The 24,903-nt window shown below is 38.0% G+C and overlaps 1 protein-coding gene across 1 annotated transcript in view; it reads right to left on the bottom strand.

Annotated features, from left to right (window-relative positions):
- Positions 1–24,903, bottom strand: part of DACH2 (dachshund family transcription factor 2) — a 270,530-nt gene that overhangs the window by 172,437 nt on the left and 73,190 nt on the right. Inside the window, exon 4 of the mRNA XM_025209965.1 lies at positions 9,596–9,727. Coding sequence (XP_025065750.1) covers positions 9,596–9,727 — 132 coding nt within the window. The remainder of the gene's footprint in view (positions 1–9,595; positions 9,728–24,903) is intronic.

Raw genomic sequence — 24,903 nt, 5'->3', positions numbered from 1 at the left:
CAGCAGGCCCACTTTGGACCAAGAAAGAAAGATGTATGAGGACAGGAAGAGAGCAAGGAAAGGGGAAATTTTATTTTGTGGCACAGGGAGGTGGGTACTGTCCTAGGAACAAGGACCAAAACGTAGTGCTCATTTCCTTCCAAGTATGTTTTTGCCCAATACTTAGTGATTTATGATAAATCAGTTTTTACTTAATGTTTCAAAATGCTGATGCATACAAACAGATGCAACCTGAAATCTAAAATATACTAAACTGGATGCACATATTTTCTAATGTTAAGTAATCATAGATACAGAGGTAAAATATAGTCAAGTGTTTTTTTCTTTCTTTGACCAACACACTATGCAACCCCTTTACTTTCAATGCCACTACAAAGCACATTTACCCTTTAACATATGTGCCACATTTGTCTCATTTATACTGGAGCTATTCAATATTTGTATTGGAATACATTCTGAATTTGGTTCATTGTCTTTATTCTCTTCTTGATGAGCACAACTCGCTGTAATACCATGGGAGTCACACTCGTGCCTCGAGGGAAGAGACTAGACCTAGTCTTAATGAAATACAATTTTAGACAACCTGCTTTTCTTTGGCACGTTAGTATTAAGTGTTAATAGTTGTTATTTTTACTAAATGTGAAAACTATGAACAAGCTAAAAATGTAGCTTTGACTCTACAGTGACCAAAATGATTTATAACATCAAAACCTAGTAAAGATGACTACTGCTCTAAGGGGAGTAGCTGTTTGAATCCAGCCTCTGTTTTTGTATACTGTGCCCACTCTTAATTACTTCATTTGCAACTATAAAACTGCTTTAACAGACAAAATTAATTATTTTGAATAATCCTTCTGAAATATGATATGCATTTTAATTGTATGCACCCTGTCATTAATTATGGCTTCCCACCTTTTTGGTTCATTAATCCAAAGATCATATCATTGGCAAGACAACAGTTATAACAGGCTGTTTGCTAAACTTAAAAATAAAGTGAAAAGGTTAATGTACTCTTTGAATATATTTAAAGTAATGCTAAAATATTTTGATTCTGTTTTTTATTACATATTATTTTCCTATTTTTTTAAATCAATCTCTTTGTTCCTTGGGCACATTTCCTGTCAATAAAATGAAAAATGATATAGATTTAGGAGGATAGTGGTCTCAGCGTAGCATCTCTCATATTATTATTCCAGTATCATCTGTTACAAAGTAAGACCAATTCCCACATCTAATTACAAACAGGATTTCAGAGTCATTAAACAAAATACATTTCCATTAGTGCTGCTGTAAGAAGATAGGGGAAAAAATGAAGATTAGTTCATGCTGCACCTCTGTTTTTCAAGCTTTGAAGATTTAGACCTCTTGCTCTCTAAGACTATAAATTTGTAAAGGATCGGAGAGGTGACAGACATGTGAAAGCTCAATTCTAAGCAGTTTAAAACATACCACTTATATTTTTCATTAGTTTATCTTATGCTGCATTTAGTTTTGATAGTAAATATAACAAGAACCTGGAGATGTTGTTTCTGACTAGGTTGTAAGTACCTCTATTTGGGTTTATGATTTTTCCTTGTCTTGATTCTTTAAACCAAATTGTTCTAGCAAAATACAAGTATTATAATGTAAGGTTCCTTGTAAATAATTTTCTCTTGATGGAACAAATCTATTTTCTGCTACTTGAAAAAAAAGAGCACCAATTCTTAGAATGTAAGTACAGTAACTGACTAAATAAATTAAATAAATAGATCATGTAATGTGTCTAAATGACTGAAATACAAACTAAAAGGTTTATGTTCTCCCTTCTCAATGAGTGCATTCAGCTACCATTAATTGTAATGAATCAGTGGAAAAATAACTCAAAATTGCCATTGAATAAAGCATGCACAAACCAGCTCTTACACATTATTTAGTGGAAAATCTTCTTGCAGAAAGTCCTTCTAAGATAATATCAACATTTTTCTACTTACCTTTCAGGGTATATTCCAAGTTACTGATTTTAGCTTATACATTCATAAATTAACGTAGCATGGAAAAGATAAGAACCAGATAGATATTTAGGGCTTTCTTCTCTAAAAATGGATTCTGCAGAATTGTAAAAAAACTATAACAGAAGAACTATAGTGGCAGTTATTTATGTTACTTAGAATTGGCTCTCAGTCAGTCCAAATGTGGGTAATTTACTGTGTGCACTTAATTTTACCTTATGAATTGTAAGAGATGCATTTTAGACTCTGATTTTGTAATAAACTTAAGCATTTAATTTTAAGAATAAAAACCTTTCTCCTAAAATCAATGAGTTTATTCACATGCTTATAGACACGATAAAAACCTTGCAGAATTGGAAATGTAGGTAAAATAATTCAGAGACATCTGTAGGAACAAACCCAGTGTGAATTTTTCTTAGATATAATGCTTTAGAGATATGCAATTTTTAAAGTATTTGGGACAAATTCCAGTCCGTGAGTAAAACAGCAGTATCATGCCAATGGTATTTATTCTATCTAAAACTATTTGTTAAAGTAAAAACTATGTACATTTTAGAAAATAAACTTGAGCTTTCAAGCTTAGCTTTCATACATACAGGTTTGACTCTCACCAGCAAAGTTGGGCACCACAATACAGAAATAGATAGCTATAAAACTCTACTAAGCAGTAATACAAATTAAATACAATAAAAAGGACTATTCCTCTTGAAAGAGCAAATATTTGTAACTAGATCCTTTAGGAGAATAATCAAACTGCCAAGCATCCCATTCCTTCTCCAAGTTTCCTTCTCTTTACAAGCTCTCTCCAGAAATTTTTTATTTCCTTTCTGCACATCTCTTCAGCTCTGCCTCTTCTCCTCATCACTTCCTCACAATTCCTTCCATCAGTTACCAGCCCAACTGCACCGCTAACCTTTCTTGATCTCTGTGTGAACCTACTCTCAGTTTCAGACCTGTCTTCACCTTTCTCAGGATGAAATCATATCTCCCATTCACAGTAGTCAGAACATTGCTACATGGTATCTCTATGCCTGTCATACTTTATATCTCAAAATGTATCTATGCAGAGTCCCCAGTGCACTTTTCCCCATGTCAAGCAATCTTGGCACACAAAGTAGGACTTCAGCTAAAGGCATGGAAAAGCTGGTATATTAAATAGCTTTAAAAAAAATAGATTGGCAACCTCTTTTTCACTATTTGTTCAAGTCATCAGTTTGCTTCTGTTGGGTGGCTGTACGCTAGTAGGTCTGTTACTTCTAGTCTTTGATTCAGTGCTCCCTAACCAGATGAATGCAATGTCTCCTATGTCCTACCTGCAGTTGAAGTATGAAAAGCAAATCGTTTCAACCATTTGTGAAACCAATGCAAGTTTGGTGTCTGATGAATCAGCAGAAATGCTGAACTGGTTAGATGAATCATATTACAGTACCATGTTGCTTTCAAACAAGTTGAAAGGGTATGAAAGTCAACAAGATGTAACCTGAAACCTAGGCTGCCTGCAGCTAAACAGAAGTAACTTTTGGGTAAAATAGTATAGAAAAATAATATATTCAAGACAGTATCTAAGTTATTTTTGGCTGAAAGACAATTAAAGCAAATAAAATATGTGTGTCATTCTCTCTACAGCTGATCATAAAAATAGCAGTGGTAGTACTTCACTGTAAGTCAAAGTAGTCATGAATATTTCCTTTATTTTTCTATACAAAATTCACCTTTGAAATAAAGGCACTTTGTTCCTATAGTATGGCTAGGAAAAAAATACCTGATTTAACAACAGATAAAACTTGCTTCATGAAACCTGCATTGCATTCAAAAAGATAAAATAATTCTGTTCTTTGGTCTTGTCATCTTTACTCTTACAATAAAATAATAGCCTAGGCACCCTGCTTTTAAGAATAAAAGACCTACCTCTTTTGACTTTTCAAGCACTTGAAATTTTAAAAGAGAAAAACTAAAAAAATGCTGACCGTGTAATAGCTGGGTATTCATGGTGGGTGTAGAACATGAAAGGTTACAATATGGATCTGTGCCTACGCGTTTCTTTTCAACTTGAGCAGCATCCTCCTGCTTCTGCTAACTCGGCAATCATACAGCTGACAGATTTCTGGGTTTTCTAAATAATGCATGGGATTTTCTTTTAACATGTCAGTGCAAAAGTATCAATTCTGCCCCTGTGTCGTTTGTGATGCTGATTTTCCTTGACAGCATTCCATTAAACCAATGAGTTTTTTCCCTCCTGATGGTTCCTTAAATATTCCTCTGAGTGATGTATTTGTGGTTTTTTAAACAGATTGTGAAGGATGTTTGCATTTATGAGAAAACTCCATGGCAGGTACTGAAGAGAAAAAGGAGGGAATAAAAAGACAACACATTTTTCTACAAAGACATTTTTCTCCGATTTCTCAAATGCCAAAAGCTATGGTGTTTTTTGGTTTGCTTTATGCCTACCTAACTCAGCTTCTTGTCTGGAAATTAAGCAACAAGAGAGTCTACATGCAGAATAACATTTGGGCTTCCTAAGGAAATGACACTGAAACACTTAAAACTGTTTGATATCTCTCCTGGGAAAGCAAAAAGCATTTATTAAATTATGCATGCTAATTCTAAAAGCTGTCAAAAAAGGGGGAAAAAAACAACTGCTTTATTTTGTGCAGTGCAGTTTATACAAACAGGTGCTATCACTGGTAGCCTTCACTAATGCTTCTTTGATTATGACTTTATAGAATAATGCAACCTTAAAGGATGTTTTGACAATGATGGGAATATGTGTTTTTGCTCTCTACCTTTGTGGTTAATTTACCTTCTAATATAAATTAGCCCCTCAAAAACTATAGTAAATGAACTTTGGCCTCACTGTTAAAACCTTATCCTAGTCAACTAAGTTCCAGATTTGTGTTAATTTTTCAGACTTCTCTTTAACCTAATATTGGGATCAAATACATAATCTAATAACCACTTCTTTCCAAACAGAGAGACCGGTTTGCACACCTAACTTCTACAGGATAGTAAAACTGATCTTGTGACTTGGCTGTGGCATTTTGCACTCATAGCTGGCATACCTGATTTCAGCGATAAGGTTCAAACCCAAGCTTATTCATTCTCTAGACTGGAAGGACCATCAATGACCCTCATGCTCCATGCGTCACCAGTATCTAGAGCATTACTAGTATTATCCACCTTAACCTTTCAGAAGATAGCCAATTTCTAGGTGGATGTGTCACCTACAAGTTGACCTATCTCTAAGGATTTATATAGAGCAGTTGTGAAGGAAAAGAAAGATGAAGAAAGATTTCTTGCTACTGGGAATTTGGGATTTTAAGGTAAATTTCAACAATCAATCTCCTCACTTAGCCAGCCCTCTGACTTTGACCTCTTTTCCTGGCCCCAACCTGGGGAAGTAAAGCACATTGGACGATCAGTTGAGGTGGAAACAAACCTGCAGGGAGCTGCTCACACTGAGAAGCAACTATAATATGAGGTTTGAAATATGAGCCACTCACTATACTGGTTGAGGAAATTGTTCAAGCACTTCATGGGATGGCTAGAAAGGTGCAAATAATTTTGTTCATTTCTAAGGAGGGGAAAAAAAGGAAAACATTTTTAAGAAGCTTAGTGTTCTAATATATAAACAAGAATATGCCCCAGTGTTGATCTCTCTCTGAAAGAATATATTGTCTTTCAGTAAAAATCCCATGCAATATTTAATATTTTTATCAGGAATGTTTTTTATTATTTCATAATTTTTATATTTCTCTTCTTACTGTGGTTCTTTTTTTTTAGAGTTAATGATTTTAGAGGAAAATAATATTTGCAACCCTTATTATCAAGATTTCTTCCATATCACACCAGGAAGGTAAGCCAGGTAGAAGAAACCATCAAGGTAAGAAGACAGAAAGATATAGAAAGAAATAAGCTTTTACTTCCCAAATTCTGGAGTTTCCTTGAATGTTTTTGTAAGATTTAATTATATGCCTGCCTGTTGCTAGTAAGCTTTATAAATTGGTTAGATTATTATTTTATTTGAAATAGTAATAATCTGAAAATGTGATGTTCAGGCCCAAACAACAGTTAAGTGAGTGTTCAACTTCAAGGCTGATTGACAGCTAAAACTCATGTTCTTATCTGATAGCTCCAAAACCTCCCAAGCTCACAGTGATCCAAAATTTTGCAAATGTGACACTTCAGGCATTAACCAATTAACATACAATTTTGCCATTAACTTTAATATAGGCAAAAGTAGGCTTTAAAAGGACATGATAAAGCATCTCTTGTATCTCCCTAATTCTATTAAAGAGAGCAGCCTGCATGTAATGGCATGCCTTTGGAAAAGCTGGGGAATAAAGTTTCAAAATTTTCTTCTAAATACACATCAATGGCAACTTTTAATGAAAAACGCACACAACAGTATCAGGACAACTCCAGGTTGAAAGAAGGCAGAATTCCTAAGCATCTTCTCAGAAAAGTTAAACCACAAAGAGCAGATGGGTAAGTATCATGAGTGAAAAAATAACTGGTGTTTCATTGTAGATTTTCCAGGGGAAGTCACTAGGTAGTATTGCAGTAAAAAACAAAACAAAACAAAACAAAACAAAAAACCAAAACACAACCTATATATTTTTTTTCAAATAAACGTGCAACCCTGAATTTCTTTGTTACAGTTAAAAAAAAAAAAAAAAAATCAAAGCTTAGAAAAAACACAAAGGAAACAAAACCCCTCTGCCGCTGTATAACTATATTTCTAATTTGACAGCTACAATTATAATCATTCAGGCATCTATTTCCCACAAACTCTCCACAGCCATAACCTTTAGTGATTAATTATAAAGTTCCAGGAGCAATAGTACACAGACTAATTTCCTAAAACAATAAAAGACAGAATTTCTCATTTGGAGCTAAATGAAACACGAACAGGTTGTTATTCATGCTGAAATCTAAATGCAGAGTCATGTTGCAGCCATTACAGAAGCTATTAAACACAACCTCGAATCAAAGAAACTGTAGGTCTGCCTCCTAAAATAAAATGTTTTTTTCACTTAAGTAGCTTTTGACTTCTTTGTTTTGTTCCTTTTTACCCTTTGTTAGTAAAAATCTTTCAGAATTCAATTTTATTTCTCATTTTGCATTACCATTTTGTTTTTTGTAGTAATTTAAACTGTAGCAGTCTAGTTCAAAACAAACATTTGGTGAAGCTTTCATGCACAGATAATTATTATGGGGTGGTTTCATAGTTTCACAGCACCCATGAGTGAATCAATGTTGTAAAGTGTATGCTAACTCTTCAACTAAATGACAGCTCTCTTTCAACTCTTTGGCCCTTATTCCAATCATCTAAGGAAGTTTAGGAGCTTATTATAGTGAGGGTGTGACAGATAGTCTGTTGCCTTGCGTAGTAAAATGAGCAGTTGCTGATTTGGTACCCTCTAGAAGGTATTATATTCCTACAGTAATCCTACAAATTTTACTTCTGACTTGATGTATGCCCATTTGTTTTGTTTGACATAGGCCTATTAACAATAATCTTTTAGTGAGAGAGACAAGCCATGTGTTACACAAATTGTCTTTTATAGAAATCAGGAAAAATAAAACTTAGAGCATCTTTATCTCATCTTTCTCTTTCTCCTTCTTCCCCTATCCATTCTGAAGCCTGAAAGCAAATTCAGGAGTCCCGAAGTATACACCGAATAACTTTACCCAATGAGGTAACAGACATAAGTAAGTTTTTTGCTTTCTTTGTTTCTTGTCTTGTCATTTAATGGGACTTTATGGAACTACCCCGATATTGTGAATATCCCATGAATTCCAAAAAAAGAAAAAATATAGGCAAAAAGTAACAGCCTTGTATTATCTGCACCTAGGTCCCAATCTAAGTCCAGCAAAAAAAACCAAACAGTGGTAATCCTTTGTTGAAAAAATAAGTATTGAATCAGTTGCAAAGAATGTCACTTCCCCACAAATAAACTATTTTGAAAATATTTTGGTTAATGTTTGCATGGTCATTTCCTATAAAACTTGAAATTATATAACCAGAATAATATTACCTGTATTTGAAATAATCCCTATCATAAGCATATGAAATATTGCAAATACCAAATTATATAATGTATTTATCTATAATGCATTTTAAGGTGTGTAATATATAGGTGTATTATCTATAACAATAAGGTGTATTATCTATAATACATTTTAAGGTAAAAATGTTTTAAAGGTGACTCCTAACAGTTTAAAAAATCTCCAAAACTAAGCATACACTTATTTTCTTTTGGGAGACTTCAACTGGGGTGAGATTAAATATCTTTTTCTTCCCAATTGAGTTCTCAATGCTCTCTCTTAGCAGAGTATGTTTATGACATCTCAGATATGCAATCAGATGTTAAATTTCTGGAAACTCTACAGGAGTTACATGAATTTAAAAATATATTATTTTTAAATACATTTTAAAATAATTTTAAAATATTAAGACTGTTATAGTTCAGTACACACTAATTAATTTTGTTTTGAAAAAAGGTGAATAAGAAGTACTTGTTCTATATAAGTGCACAGAAGTTTTAGGAAAGTGTTTATTGCATGTGTTGCCAGTTCAATTTCTTCAGTATAGACGAGCCTGCAGTTAGCTGTTATCTAGCTGCCAAAAGGCAATACCACTTTACAGAAGACACTGCTTCATGAATAATTTTTCATGAATTCAAAGTTATTTATTTAGAAAATGAGTCTTAGACTTCCCAGTTTTTGCCTTATTTGCCTAATAAACTACCACTGTGCTGGTATAATAATTCATATATACCACATACCATCTACAAGCAACAGACATTGTATTCTTATTCTGAAACAGAAGTGTTGTTCCAGTAGCTCCCCATGTCTGAAATAGATCCATCCTAGTCTCTGTTCCTTCTGATATTTCCACTCCCAAGACCGTTGCAATTACCAAAAAGCCTTTCTTCAAAGCATCCATCTCAAATGTCATCTTGAAGCCAAAGCTTGTTAAGTTGTGGCAATTATGTTCAACAATATATATTAGGAAATATGTTTGGATCATAGGGTTGGAAGGGTCCTTATAAAAGTTTCCATATAATTTTAAGGATAGTTCTAGTTATTTAGGCTATAGCTTACACCTACTTTGCCCCTGTTTCATAGCTCTGGGTTATAAATAGCTCTTCTAGGAAAGAGTAATATGGTATAAAGCTAAATAACTGGCAATTTGCCATTTCTTTCTTTCTGTCTATGCAATGACCTGTGCCTCATACCAACTTAGAAAACCTATATATTTTTGAGACTTGCCACAATTTACAGGAAAATATTATACTCAATGTTTGGACGTGAGAGAAGGTTTTTGTCACTATAAGCATTCAGAGAAGAGTTTAGAGAGTCTATTTTTTCAGGTAAGGTAAGTAATCTTTAAACATCAGGCAACTTTTCAGAAAAAAATTGTGAGAACTGTTGTTAGGAGTAAGACTGGGGAAATGCGTACTTGATTCTTAACTGATTTTGGGAACGCACAACTAGCTACAATTGGAATGGCATGACAATACCAGAGATCCTCTCATTTTTACTTTCACTGCACACACAGGACAACACAGAGCCATTCTGGGTTAGCAAAGGATGCTATTTACCTGCATTAGAATTGAGTTCTTCATTCTCTGATTCCGTTCCATTTTGACTTCCACTTCCGTGGAGACTGTTCATTGCCATAAGTTTCATCTTCTGTAACTTCATGGCCTCTGCCATGGCAGCTGCTGTTAGACCTAGAAATAAAAAAACAAAATTCAGATACAGCAAACATAAATGGACAACTTATTTCAACAAGTATAACAATATAAAAATAATTCTGCCCTGATGGAAGATATGTAGGAGAGACCAGACAACAACTGCGCACCAGAATGAATGCACACCGGAAATCCATCAAAGACAGAAACACTCAATTACCGGTGGGGGCACATTTCTCACAGGAGGGCCACTCTCTCTCCAATCTCTCAGTCCTGATCCTCAAGGGAAACTTACACAACACTTCCCAGAGACGAGCCTATGAGCTCCATTTCATCAACCTGCTGGATACTAGAGATCATGGACTAAACATAGACACTGGACTTTGGATACACTATAATCTGCCTGGCAACTGACTCCCCAGCCAGGCCCAGCCCCTGGCTTGTTTACTTTTCATTCCATCCAGGAAGAGCACACACCAACTGCTGCAGCTTCCTTAGCCTGACGAAGGGTTTTTGAACCCGAAAGCTTGCTTAATAACTATTCTCCAACCATTTGGGTTGGTCTAATAAAAGATATCAAATTCACCCAAGGAACCTTGTCTGCCTATGTCCTTAGACCAACACGGCTACAACCTAAACCCTTATTCTACCATATCATTCTTTTTTAAGTGCATACTGTAAAGTAGAACTCACAAATAAGTTCTGGTATTACTTTAACATATTATTTAATGTTGCTTAGATCATATTCTGCTTCCCTTGTGACACTGCTAATAGTATTTCAAGAAATTCCAGAATACTGGTCCTTAAATTCAAAGGCTGGAGGCCAATCAAAACCATTGGCAAAAGGCATAAAGAATACACTTTCAGCATTCTTCCAGAGTCAGCACTGATCTAAATCAGAACTGCTGCTGCCCCTCTGGAAATTGTCTAATGTAATTTTGAAAAATTCAGGTAACTACGAATTTGACCTCCAGGCCACTCAGGAAAGCTATTACAACTCTTCCAAGCTAATTAGACCCTTAAAAATGTATGGCATAAAACAAATAGGGGTGCAACACTTTCAAGTGGTTCAATAGTTACTTCCTCTGCAAAATAACCTGAAGGGAAGAGAGGTAAAGGAGCTGAGGTAAAGTGGGAGTAGGTTTTGGTTTGAGCTTAATTATATTATTTTTCTTTGTAAACATCCCTTATATGTTGTGTTCAGAAAGAGTAAACTTCAAACATTTTTTCATTTGGCTTGACTTAGCACCTGGAGGATCAGATGCTTTTCTAGACCATTTTCAAATGGTTCTTAAAAAGTGCATATTTTGGGCAGAAATAGTTCATTTGAAAGTTTGACTAATAAGCAGGAAAATATAAAAATAGAAAACTCAAATATCCAAGAGAACTCTTAAACTATTATTTACAATTCCTGCTATTTATTTTTGTAGGATTCTAGGCTGGATGGGCTTTTCTGGCTCCCTCTCAATAGAAGATTGTGTAACTCGTCCTGTGCCATTTGTTGAGACAGTGGGCTGGAATGCTTCATATCAGACATAATTTGCAAGTTATTACAGTTGTTCCACCAAATCAATGAATTACTTTACCACAAAAAGAAAATATATATATATCCGTGTGCTGCAGTCCTTTTTAAAATCCGGAACTTCTGGAATGGATTTTGTTTTCATAAAGCTATAAAGATGTCACAAGCTGTAAAACTGCGCGTTCAAAAAACAACAAAATACCCTTGTTTGCCTCTGAAAAAACGCACTCACTGAGAGATGAAGCACTGAGTTTAGTGCCTTAATAACTACTGCAGTCTTTACTGTCATACATCAATAAACCAAAAGACTTTATTTTAAAAGTTGCAATGAATTTGTTGCATCTGTAAGTATAGATCTTACAAACTTCACAAGAGTTCTCACTACTGTAGTTTGGGTGAAGTAAGAAACTGGCCTCCATGCTCTTTGGGCACAATTCTTCTTTTTTTCCCCCATTTTTTTTCATACACTTTACACTGGTATAATTCTCAGTTTCTATGAAGCTACTCATTGATGTAAATCATAAGTATGATATCAGAGTTAGGCCAGTTATCAAAACAAACTTACAAAACGCAGCCTTCCTCCTTTCTTTCAAATATCTTTCCTAAGACCCTACTAGTATTCCTAAGTAGGAATTGCATTTATTCATCCAGTTTTTCATTAGCACTACTCAGAAGACCTACTGAACACCAGTTGTCCTGTCTTTTATCCATGAAATGACTAATGGTGATCTTGACAATATAATGTAGAAATTATGTTCTAAATCATATTATGTAGAAAATAAGAATATATAACATTTATTTCAGAAAATATCTTCAACCACCTTGTATTTTAATAAGGTCACCAACTCAGTAAACAATGGACTACTACTCTAGCAATAGCAACCAGAACTCAGTTTAAAAATAAATCAATTATCCATATTTTCTATGGTTTCATAGTTAGTAGGGTCGGAAGGGACCTGAGCAGATCATCAAGTCCGACCCCCTGCCATGGACAAGAAAGGATGCTGGGATCAGACGACCCCAGCAAGGTGTCTATCTAGCTTCCTCTTAAAGACCCCCAGGGTAGGAGCAAGGACCACTTCCCTTGGAAGCTGGTTCCAGATCCTAGCCACCCTGTGAAGTAGTGCCTCCTGATATCCAGCCTGAATCTGCTCTCTGTCAGCTTGTGGCCGGTGTTCCTTGTTACTTCCAGTAGTGCTTGGGGGAACAGGGACTCTCCCATTGCCTGCTGGTCTCCCTTGGCCAGTTTATAGACGGCCACCAGATCCCCTCTCAGCCTCCTCTTGTGGAGGCCGAACAGGTTCAGATCCTGTAGCCTATCCTCATGGTTCTTTTACACATTCTGCAAATTTTGAGTTAATCAGGCAAATATGAATGAGAGGCTTAACATACTACTGCTTCTGGGTCTCCCAATACATTGACCAGGTCCACTAAAATAGACTCCACTAGAAAATACCTCTTACAGGACAAATATTTTCTAAAATTTGAACCTGACCTATAAGAAAATCATGAATTATTTTGTAAACTGCACGCCACCACCACCACTACTACTTCCATCTGCACAAACCTCTGCACATCTTAGCACCAACCAGAAAAGAAATTGCCAGTAAATATAATTCTTAATACTACTAATTTCCATTTTAGAAATAAAGCAAGCACCCAGCCAACAAACAAGCAACCTAGCAGCACCAAGAGTTGTTTGTTTGTTTGTGTGTTTGTTTTAAAAGGAGGTTTCCAGCCACAGTTTGCAGACCCAAGGATTTACACACAAGTACTTCTAAATGTTTGGGTGCTTATCCCCACCAACTTAAAGTTCTCCGACTCACTCTTTGCTTAAAAAAAATCAGCGATTAAAAAAAAATTAGATACAGAAATTTTCCCACCAAGAGCATGTTCTCCCTCTATCTTTCCCCCTTGAAACCAACTTCAAGAAATACTCATATTTTTAAGAAATCACAAGAAATAAAGAACCTGGAAATGTTGAAGATGGAGTTATTGATCATGACCACATTTACATCCATATATGTAATAGGAAACAATGCTGTACTGATGAATGGATCTTTAAATTGTTAATTTATGATTTTTTTTTTTTTACAAATTTAACTCCAAAAATTCTAGGGAAAGGGAAGTAGATATAGGTTTATCTAGTAGAATGGAAAAAATAAAACAAAAAAATACTCAATGCCCTATTTAAAAACAAAATTCCTTCTTAATAATCAAGGGTAGACAGACTAGGAAGATAAAAAGTATATTAAGGAACAACAGGAATAGAGCCAGCACAAAGCCTCTACAACCCAAGCTGGAGAAATTTAAGTCAATTATTTTCAGGAATATGTCGAGCTTACTACCCAGGCACTGTGTACCAGAACCTGAAATCTATGCTTGTGTCAGTTCAGTATTAAAAGGTGAAAAATAGCTGTAGTGCAAAAAGAAACAAACAACACCCCCCCCAAAAAAAAAACAAAACAACCCCAAACAAACAAACAGAAAGAACAAAAACCCAGCAACTTTAGGAACCCGAGTGGTTAGGCAAGGAGTTGCAGTCAGTCTGCCAGTACTTTTTCTAACTTTACTGAAGCGCATGTGCTTTCATCCTGGTCTTTGCCTACACTATTATTATATATTTACACTTAAATAGTGCCAGTCATGGATCACGATGCCATTGTGCCAGGCACTATATAGACATTTGCTCTCAGTTCTGGAGCATTCCTGAGAAAGAAAAAGTTGGGTAAAAGTTGGGTAAAAGCTGGACAGCAGCACCCGAGCCCCAGTTACTGTATGCAGGTGATGGCTACTACAGCTGGAGCGGAGAGCAGAGCCCAGCCTACCTCCCCTCCCAGCGGGTGGGACCCAGCACAGGAGGGAGGAGCTGGGCAGAAAGGCTCAGTACTGCTGCCACCAGGACTCCTGCACCAGATGTGCTGCTAAAGTGAGGTGCCCTCTGCCCACCTAGAACCAGTGGGGGGCAGGAGTGCAGAGTTGTGCCCCCTGCTGCTATTGGGCAGGCAGAGTGCATCTCACATTGGCAGCATGGGTAGTGTGGGGATCCTGGCAACAGTTGTAGCACTGAGCCTCCCTGCCTTGCTCTGCCCTCTCATGTCAGATTCCACCCACTAGACCAGAGAGGATCCTGGGGGATGGCAGCAGGGCAGGAAGCCCCAAGCCCTGCAGCAGGCAGCTTGCATCCTCCCCTGCCCATGCACAAGGCCGGGGGGCGGGGGGGGTATGCCCCGCCATGTCCCTCTGACATGTTGACTCTGGCACCTGAGCCCTCCCCAGGAGTGCACACTGTATCAGAGAGCTAGCCCTCCCCCTTCCCGCCCAGACAAACTGCCCTTGGCTCCATCCTGCTCCCCTAGCCAGGCCCTGTGGCCGCATATTCCTGCCCCTGCTGGGCAGTGCCACTATCCCCAGCCCTAGCCACCAACTGTGCCATACTTCCTCCCTCATTGTGGCCTCCTCAATATGCCCCTTCAATAGACCTACCTGCAGGCAGCTGTGGGAGCTGCTCTCCACTGCTGCCTGGCTGTATTGCTGGCCATGTGCACATGTATGCATGCACATAATGCCCCCTGCATCTGATTGGCCTCCTCCCACTCCCCCTAGCCCCAAGTAGCTCCTTGCAGGTTGGAACTCTTTAAAGGAGCTCTTTAAAAGAAAAAATCTATGTTTTTCCACAAAAAATGGAAAACCCAGATCCCTGCTAATCACCCATCTACACAGGCTTCAAATAAAACACAGAAGACCAAACTAAGAATTAATATTCTGATGTAATACAGTTCAGATACCTATTCATAGAATTCATTGCTGCAGCTGACTCCATTCTGGTTAGCTTTGGCAAAAAGAAGAATTCTCTATCCAGTTTCCCCACCATCCACACTGAATTCAGGGAGCATTTTCTATATTTCTGACTGCAGTGTTATAGGATAGAGGAATCCTGCTTACAGCAACCAAAGTTGCATACCTTACTTGTAAAGAAAAAAAAGCAAAGCATTCCAGGTTATCTATCTGCCCTTCTATTTTACCTAAGAAATTGAGGTTCACAAGAAAACAGATATGTTGGATTAATTATTTCATAATGCTTGACCTATTCTCACCCTACACACCCTTATCTTCTCTTTCTACCTTCCTTCCCTCTTATGCAACCAATTACTAAGCACCTTTGCTAAGATAGAAACATTAAATACTAATGTGTAAATGCCTACTTCCATGTGTATTTCCTGTATATATGGTATTGTGTTATACAACCCAGGGCTCCAAGCCACTAGGGGAACTTTTGAATTTCTGGACTGTGACTAAATACTATAAATTAGCCATTACAAAATACTTTGTTTGGAAACATATTGAACTATAATTCAGTTACACTCTTGCAACCACAACAAAGGTGGGCAAGTGTACAAAAAGGCAAAATTTGTCCTCATCCTCATGTTTTACTTACATGTATCCAGTTTTTATGGTTTGGGTGTAACAAATATGAAGACCAAGTAAGTTCTTAAAGACTTCAGCATTACAGAATGTATGCAAGTAATTCTGTGCTCTAAGTAAAGCTATTTTTCAGTTTCCTAATTAGTTATACTGCGCCCATCCCTCCATATTAGTTTGAAAGCTTTTCTGTCAAAACTGCGAACAAGTAAATTAACTAAAGGGGAGCTATGAGTAATCAAATCTTGAGGTCTGCAATTAATTAAATGAAATGGTGAGTCAGTGCACTGAAGTATGGTCTTATATTAAAACAAAACATTTAATTAAATTAACAGTCAACACATTGCAATTAATAATATTCAAAAGAAAAACTGAAAAACAGTTTAGCCCTGCCATATTATTTCAGTCTAACAGTCAAGAATTGTGTATCAGCTTTTTTGTTATTTGCATTCAAAGCTTCTATGGGTCAAGTGCAATGTGCTAAACAGGAATAATGAAGCATCTGGTGGTAATGTTAATGCAAGATACCATATTGCAAACAGTGGAAACGGTACTGAACATCCTATAAATTATGCCTTTGAAGATTGAGAGTGGTGGGCTCTCTTTTAATTTCTTTCCAATAATATTCAGATAGTGCCCTACAAGCATTTATTAATTTTAACATTAAGTAGGTAATATCAAATCAAGGCCTCTGTTCTGTTAAAATATATTATCCTTATTCAGTGAACACCAGCAATGAAATGATTTTACTGCTTAGCATGAGGTATAAACCAAAACCCTAAATAAGAATTGTTAGGGTGACAGTATTTGGATCTTAGGGAGCATTGGATTTGCAGCTGAATAAAAGGCTATAACTTGTGGCCTAGCAAGCTGCTAACCACAAGGCAGAATGGTATGTTAAATGTAACATTGCAAGATGCTTAGGCAAGCATTTTCCTAACAATATAGTATTGTTGCAAGATATGTAGCTCATTGTGTAAGAAAAACAGGATACAGACCACTGGCTATCATTAGGAGATAAAACAGAAGTAAGACCTTGGAGATGGTGAGGAAATCAGCAAGAGACCGAGAGAAGCAGGGGTCAGGGTCTTAGGCATGCGCTCATAGCAGAAAGACATGTAAATAACTGAAACACACAGGTAATTCCATGCTAATTAAATAAACAGTAAACAGAGGTGGAGCTTAAGATGGGAAACAATAAGGGTGGAACAAAGGAAGGACAAAGGTGGGGTGAATGTTAATAAGCATAAACCAAGGTGTATAAATATGGAAAGAACTAATGTTCATGGTAGCTCCCCGGTTTGTTGGAGCTGGCCCGAAGCTGTCTCCATTTTGAATAAAGCTGTTGAAGAGCAGTGCGTGCATCAATCTGTTGTCTCCCCAGTCATTAGGCATCGCATGGAGCCGGGGTCTAACAAGAATATCAATACTTCAAACATAAAAATAGTTTGGATTAGTGCCCAAATATAATCCCAGTTTTTGCCCCATCCCTGTAAATTGATTAATTTAGGAGCTAAATAGTTCTACGTTCCAGGGCATATGCCTCTTGCAACTGGCTTCTATTCTCAAGAGCTGAATAAATATGTGTTGGCTACCATTTCAGATAGATTACAGTCTCTGACATATCACTGCAAAATACTTTGTGAGACTACATCAGTAAGACAAAACTTACTGAGCAACTGGTCCAATGGGAAGACATCCTAACAACTTAGCACAGGTACTGACAGAACTGCCATTGCTACAGCATGGAGCTCAGCACAGACTTGCCAAGTGACTGTCTACCCAGGGTCCTAGCCAAGTAGCATAGCCCGTGCTGAACTGTGTGCTGTCACAGCAATATTTTGGAAAGTATAACGTATGCATTGCATACCATATGTATGAGGTTTTTTTTTAAAAGCAAATTAAAAAAAACCAGAAAATCCTTCACATAACTGCATTTTAATGCTTACATGGCACTTCATCTGGGTTGGGCCTTCAGATCCTCTACACAGACTTCTGTTACTTTAGTTGCATAACTGATAGCAGTAGTAGGTTGTCATCCATTATATAAACTGCCAGTAGAAAGAAGGAAATGCAGCACTATCTGCAGTATTCACAGATATATTCAGATGGGACACGAAGTGGAGAGATTCAGGAATCTTGAGTGTCTATTAGGATCTGGAAAGTAGTTTGCTGTAGACAAATTCTTCTGCCTGTTCTCACTGAAGCAAGACTCTTCTGACTGCTCCAGTGTCTCCCTGTACAAGTCCTCACCCCCAGCCAAAGTTCCTCAGATCAGACCCAGTTACCTTTTTCTCACCAAGCCAAACCACCTCTTCTCTTTAGGTTTCTCATTCTAATCTCAGTCTTACTACCCAGTGGATACATCTAAACATGCAATTAATCCAGAGCAATAAACTCCAATACAGTTCGCTGTACCTGGAACTGCAGCAATTCAAGCCAGAGCAGAGAAGCCCTGGGCTGGCAGGGGACCTGGGGGTCAGCCTTGGGCTCTGGGTAGCAGCGCCAGCAGAGGGGCTGGCTGGAGCACAAGGGTGCTACACTGTGGGGCTGGTCAGGAGGCACCCCCCCACACTGTAGCACCCTCATGCCCCAGCCAGCCCCTGTCATAATCTACACGTGCACTGCAGCTCATGTAACTACTTCGCGGTAGGACAGTACTGTCCTAGACAGTACTATCCTATGGAGGAGTTAATTAAATTACTGTGCCCTAATAATGGTGCATATGTAGACTGTGATGCTTTACTGTGGAGCTAATTACTCAACTCTACAGTAAAGCACATGTGTAAATGTACCCAGTAAGCCTTCTAGCAGAAGCATTATAGGGCAGCAACAGCCTGCAGGGCAACAGGAAATGCTGTTACTTTTGTATCACTCCCTAAGTGCTTAGAGCTACTACCTTGGCCACTCCACCTTAGTTAAGCTCCTGCCTTCTGGTCTCATAGTCCTGTGTCTAATCATTCTCATTTCTCTCCTCCCACAGTCTCTTTTCCCCCATTTTGCTTGCTCAGCTTGTTTCACTTGTCCTCTACCTGGCTTCTCATTTATTCTTGCCTTGGGCTGCATTGCAGGGAAAATCTTACTTAGGCCCAACCTGTATAAAGGGCCTAGCCATTAAATATAGCTTGTGCTAGTCTGAGTCACAGCTATGGTGAAAGCCTCTACCTCACAATCTGTTTGCTAAAGCCAGCAATCCCAGGTTAAAGGAGGGAACCAACCAAGGGAAGTTAGTTATTTAATAAACTTGCAGCTGTGCATTGTATCTCTGGTTCCTTTCACCTAGTTCTCAGCTCCTAGTACCTGCCTCATGACTGTAATTTTTGGGTCTTGGTCCCTTGCCTGGTCAAAACACCCTGGTAATTCATCTCTGGTTCAGCCCCTGATTATGTTCCTTCTGTGACTTAGGTGCTTGCTCTAACCAGATCTCCATCAGACTATCTATAGATTAGAATATCAGTGCAGATGGAATCTCATGGCATATATTTGCTAATATCTAGGCAGTCTCTCTTGGCAATGTGGAAAATGTGACTTTTCAATGACTTACCAGTCAATCAATCTTGGGACAGATTTTCATACAAATATGAAAAGTCCATACTCTGATACAAAGGCAGGCTTCCTTACCAAATTCCAATCCAAGAAGGCACCCAGAGCATTTTTTGACACAGCTAAAACAATGTTTTTTCTTCTGGCTTATTTTGGTTGAAATAATAAAAAAATCAGCTTCAAGCAGATAAGTCCTATAAGATTGCACCCAGAGACTTAATATTTGGCAAAGTTATAAGCAACCAAGTTAGGGTCTTTCAATGGGCAGTGCCAGGCAACTTCAATAATAGGGCCACCAACCCTGCTTAAACTATGGCTATGTACAGACGTTTGGTTTCTCCTGGGAGAGTTGCTACTGAATATCTATGTGGATACCCATCTGCAGAGTGGTTCTCCCAAATCCCAGAGAGCCCTACACCCTGCCCCTCCACCCCCCCCCACAGGTCCAGGGAGCAGAGCATGCCCCAAGTACTTCAGGCTGGAAAAGCCCAGTACCAAAGCGCTTAGGGGGCAAGTTCTGTTCTCAGCTTTTTCACCCATAATTAATCCCAACCCCTACTGACTTGGCAAACCACCTCCCCCCACCCCACACACACATACCAACACAGACCCAGCAGAACCACATCCCCTGAAGCAGGTCCAGCACCACTCTGTCCCCTGTCATGGACCAGACAAACCTCACACCTCCTGCCTGGACTGCATTACTTGGTGCTCTAGGGCCTCTTGGCAGGTCAGTGTCAGCAGTCAGCACCACAGCATTGCTTCTGTTCAGCTGTATAGGGCTCTCCCGGGAAGCTTTTCTACTGGGAGAAGAAACCTGGGGGAATTCTTCCAGATTATATGAGTGTGTGTACACAGTATATATTATCACCTGTTGAGAATTCTGTTATGGTGTGTTTTAAGAATTGACCAGTAGTTGCCCTTTGTACCCAAATGTGAAAAGACATGTTTTAATAAAAGAAGAGGATACATTTATTTTGATTGTTAAAGATACAGAGAGGAAAATTACAAAATGGGGGGGGGTATAGTTTCACATTAAAGAGATTAAAGTATAAGTAAAACAATAGTAAATTCAGTCCACATAATTAGTTTCATCTCAAAAGGGGAAAAATGTTGCACTGGCTATGTATATGAATATGCCATGAAACTTCGAAAGCAAGGGTAAAAGAGGTTCAGGACCGTAACTGTCCTTATGCAGAACATTAAAACATCATTTAACATTCCCTGATACCATAGTCTTTACCCAACAACAATGGTCTCTGTTTTTTCTACTTTTTCATAGATGTAACAATGCAATTGCCTCCGTAAGTGAGATATTTCAGAATCCTGACTGACATAAGGCAGTGAAAACAGAGGGCTTGTCAGATCCACTGGCCAAACCCAAAAGGATTTTTTTTACTAGGTTATTGTATTGAAATATTGATCCCAGATGTGCTGCCAACTTTTTGTTTAAGAGTTTAAGGCTTTTAAGCCCTTGATTAATGTTAAAATAACAAATAATACCGAAGCCCTGCATATCAATACCCATTGCTTATTTTTTACAAAGGGTTTCAAATTCTAAAAGGTTGAGCATATTTTAATATATATCTAAAGTATAAGTTATAGTATCTAAGGGAAATGAAGAAATCAGAATTAAAAGAATACAGAAAGGGTTATATTGTAGTCTCCTTTCATTCTTCTTACAGCGTGTCTCCCATGAGAATTGATTAATTTCATGACATTTTCTGTTCTTTTTACAATCTATGCCATGAGAATGATTTGTCAGGATTGTAATGCTTAATACTTGCAGTATGCTGCACTACAGAGACTTTTATCTTCTTCACATTTGTGTATTTGATTGACTGATTATTGCACTTTTGCTCTACAAGTTACAAAAGTTGGCAGCAGAAGAGAGAGAAACATTGCCCAGTCTTTAAACTGAAAAGCTCATGCTTATTTTTATATAGCTAATTTGTATGATGTTGTATATTAATTTATTACTTTTTAAACACCCTCTAACATCTTACTATACCACACAAACGTCCTAGTACTAACTTCATGTGAAAAATCTGAAATAGCATAAATCTACCTTAGGGACTGGGAATTCAGGAAGGATGAAACAAGTTACACTAATATATGTAATCAGTGACATTCTATGATTATCAGCCTACTGGTCGTCTTAACACTGCAATAGGCCCAGTTCACAAATGCTCTGACAAAGGGGACTTTTTTTTTTTTTTTTTTTTTTAATTAAAACATGGTAATTTTGTCTTTTCTCTTGGTAGCAATATGCAAAAATAAATTACATTTATAAGGAAAAAATGCTAACTCTGTGTTCCAACTATGCAGAGGTCAGGGTAGTATAGAAAGGTGACATTCTCAGTTGCTGAATGGGAACTGCCACAGACCTCCTACTATCCAATAAAGGGATACATCAGTAGTAGCAACTTTCCATCCTAGATGGAGATATTACACATTCAGGAATGCTGTATTCTGGAGTAGTATACCAAATATTCAATCTCTGACTTAAGTTAACAGCTTTCTGAGACAGCCTAGGTTAACAGAAAAATCTCACAGGACCCATATAGCTCTGCTTTGTGCTTTAGATGTCCTTGTTTAGATGTCAGTATCCTGTTGTCTTCCTTAGAAAGATTTTGCATTCAGAGGAATTTCTAACTATGCAATTAATAAATTCCACAAGACCAACCATTGCGGGTTGTATTCATTGTTTACATTATATAATGCCAATATTGCCATGTAATATAGTTTACTTTAAGATAGAGATGGGTGATTAAGCTATGCTTACATGTGAGACAAGATTTGAACTGCTGTGAATTATTTCCTCATGTTCATTGCTTGCTATTAAATTGGTGTCTGTGCATCTAAATCACTTCTCAGAATGCTATAGAGAGGACAAACCTCTATAGTTCGGGGGGGGGGGTGTCAGTTAAGCACCAAAAAGTATGGAAGCTTATCTAGAATTGACACAAATCTCTTGAGTTTGCAAAATTAATTGGCCTGTAAATCATGTGAGAATAAAAAAAAAAAAACTTTGAGACAGATTTAAGCTACATCCTGCTTAAATCACAGCTTAAAATCCTTGAAGTATCCGTTGCTTGTGAGGTAAATATCAAGATCCATAAAGTTTACCATGCTTGAGTATTTAAGAAGAAATCTTAACACCAAGATTGCATCTTCTTCATATCGGTATTAATGGTTAGATTTCCAGAAGTATCCAGAATTCACTTAACAACCGACTTCAATGATACTGGAATTTGACCAACGCTGAGCAGCTTTGAGAATCTCACCTGCAAGCTCCCAGTGGCACACATTTACGTGAAGCCTCCTTTTATCTCTCGCTTTCCTCTGAATAGCAGTGATGAAACTGAGCACATCATTTCACTTTGCTCCTTATGAGAGCAATGCACTTCAGCAGTGCCATAGAAGCTATTTTCTCTGCAGCTCAGGAAGAAACCGCTGCAGTGAAGATCATATTTGTGACTGTAATCAAATGGAAAGCTTAAAATCAATAGCAATTGATGGGGTACGCAGGCACCCATACTCACTGGGATTCTGTTGCTCTCCTGGGATAAGGAGACTTCAGGTCTCCTATCCTCTTATAGGGACAAAAACCAATGAAGAACCAGGTCTTCTTATACCTAGGGGTCTACTCAACTCAAAGAGGCAGCCAGCCAATTTCACAGGCAGATTGTAGGGCTCGCTGCCATTTTCGAGGGATTATCATGGTCAGCTCCCTCCCCTGCCCCCAATGCCTCTGTTTGGCTGAGGGACTCCAGTGCTGCTGATTAGTGGAAAGGGCTGTCTGTCATGCAGCCCCACCCCTCACCGCTGATTGGTGAAAAGGTGGAGCTGCACAACAGGCAGCCCTCAGCCAGTCAGCAGCAAGGGGTGGGAGTGGCAGCCGTCTTGTCTACTCACCTTCAGGCCAGCAGCTTCCTTCCACCCTTCCTCTGGGTGTGCTGCATGGCCAAGAGGTCTGCTGGTGCCCACTGGGGAGTCAAGATTTTATTTTTCTACATTTTTTTTCGTGCAGATTTTACAGATTCCTTGATGTCATGGTTTCCATGAAATCCACACAATCGTGATTTTGGTAGGTGTCTACTTATGCTTAGCATCTGCCCCTTTCAGCCTTCATCCACACTGAACACCAATCACAAGCTGCAATGAGGTACAAAGTCTTAACTCACAAATCCTTTCAAGCCAACTCTACCTATGTGACAATGAAGGAGGGAAAAATCCTTCCTGATCCTAACAGGTGATTTCTCAGATGCACATCATTTGGAAACAACCAAGTGAAGGATGAACAAAGCAGCTGATAAGGGAAGAGGCTCTGGAAATGGTTTAAATGAATGAAGAATGCACAAGCTAATCAGCCTCATGTCACCCAATGCCTGGCCAAGAGGAGGTATAGAGCTTATAGAGGAGAAAAGCCCAACTCCTGCCTTGCCAAACATGTTGTCTCACCTCCACTTCCCAGAGATGCATCTTATACCTGCTGGTGTCACCAAGAAACCCATCCATTGGGACTAGAGACATGGAGCATTTTCAAATTATAACAACAACGACAATAGAAGCAAGTCTTTTCTTCATTGTTTTTGGCGAGGATTTTCTGTCCCCCTGCTGTTGTATATTACATTATAACTTCTTGGTTGATAGCTACTCAGGTTTCATTTGTATGACCATTGGTTGACTGACATCTTTGTGCTCAGCATTGCACAAACATACAGGAAAGCACAATTCCTGTCCCCAAGATCTTATGTTCCAAATTTCTGTTGCAGACAGCCACATGAAAACTGTTGCTTTTTGTCTGTAATATCCAAGTCATTTTAGTTGCGAAACAAATCATGACAGAATCCTATATGATTTCATTTAATTTGGAACGAATTTATTAGAAGCAAAAAAGTATAGTTTACTATTAAAATATTAAATACCATTTAAATATAAAGAACAGAAGAAAAGCAAGTTGAATCCTTTACATACTTAGTACCTTAGATATAGTAGTCTGTGTGAATGGTTATCAGAAGGTAAATGACCAAAGTGGTGAAATGATTGCAGTGCAATTCTTTCCGAAGTGTAGTAACTCTAGGTCTCCAAAACAGATTCTGCTATCTTCAGCCTAGAGTATTTTCCATAGCAAAATGTAATTATGGTACTATATACTGCCAAGCATAATGATGTTACAACTACTTCTTCACCTTGCTGTGGTAGTTTGACAAGAAGTAGGAAGATATCGCAGGCATTTTTCTTTTTCTAAATCAAACTTTTGTAACATAAAAAATAAAAGCGTCTAAAACTTTGGTAGCAAATGTATTTGTACATTTAATTTTATATGCTATTTCTGTTTTGATCATATTTAGCAAAATGTATTTTCAAAAATATTAACTGAAATAAGATAAACATCCTGAACTTCCAAATGATCTGTGCTTTGCTGAAATTGCATGTGACCCAGCTTGGGATGCAGGGTAGAGGCTTCAGTGACTAAACATTTTCTATTACAGTGAGTAATTGTTAGGCGCCTGACCCCGGTGCAAAATCCATAACCTTGAGTTAGGCACCCAACTTCTCTACACAGTACATGGGGACAGTTAGGCGCCTCAAATAAGATACTAAACAGTCAACATGCTGAGCAGGAAACACTTGAAGTCGGCATGCAGCTGACTACAGGCTATAAAGCCATGATATGATCTCCCCCTCTCTCGTTCTCTCTCTCTCTCATTTTTTTGCACAG

This window comes from Alligator sinensis, unplaced genomic scaffold (genome assembly GCF_000455745.1).
Source record: "Alligator sinensis unplaced genomic scaffold, ASM45574v1 scaffold242_1, whole genome shotgun sequence".
NCBI classification, from domain to species: Eukaryota; Metazoa; Chordata; order Crocodylia; family Alligatoridae; genus Alligator; species Alligator sinensis.
This window is presented reverse-complemented; position numbering and strand designations above follow the sequence as displayed.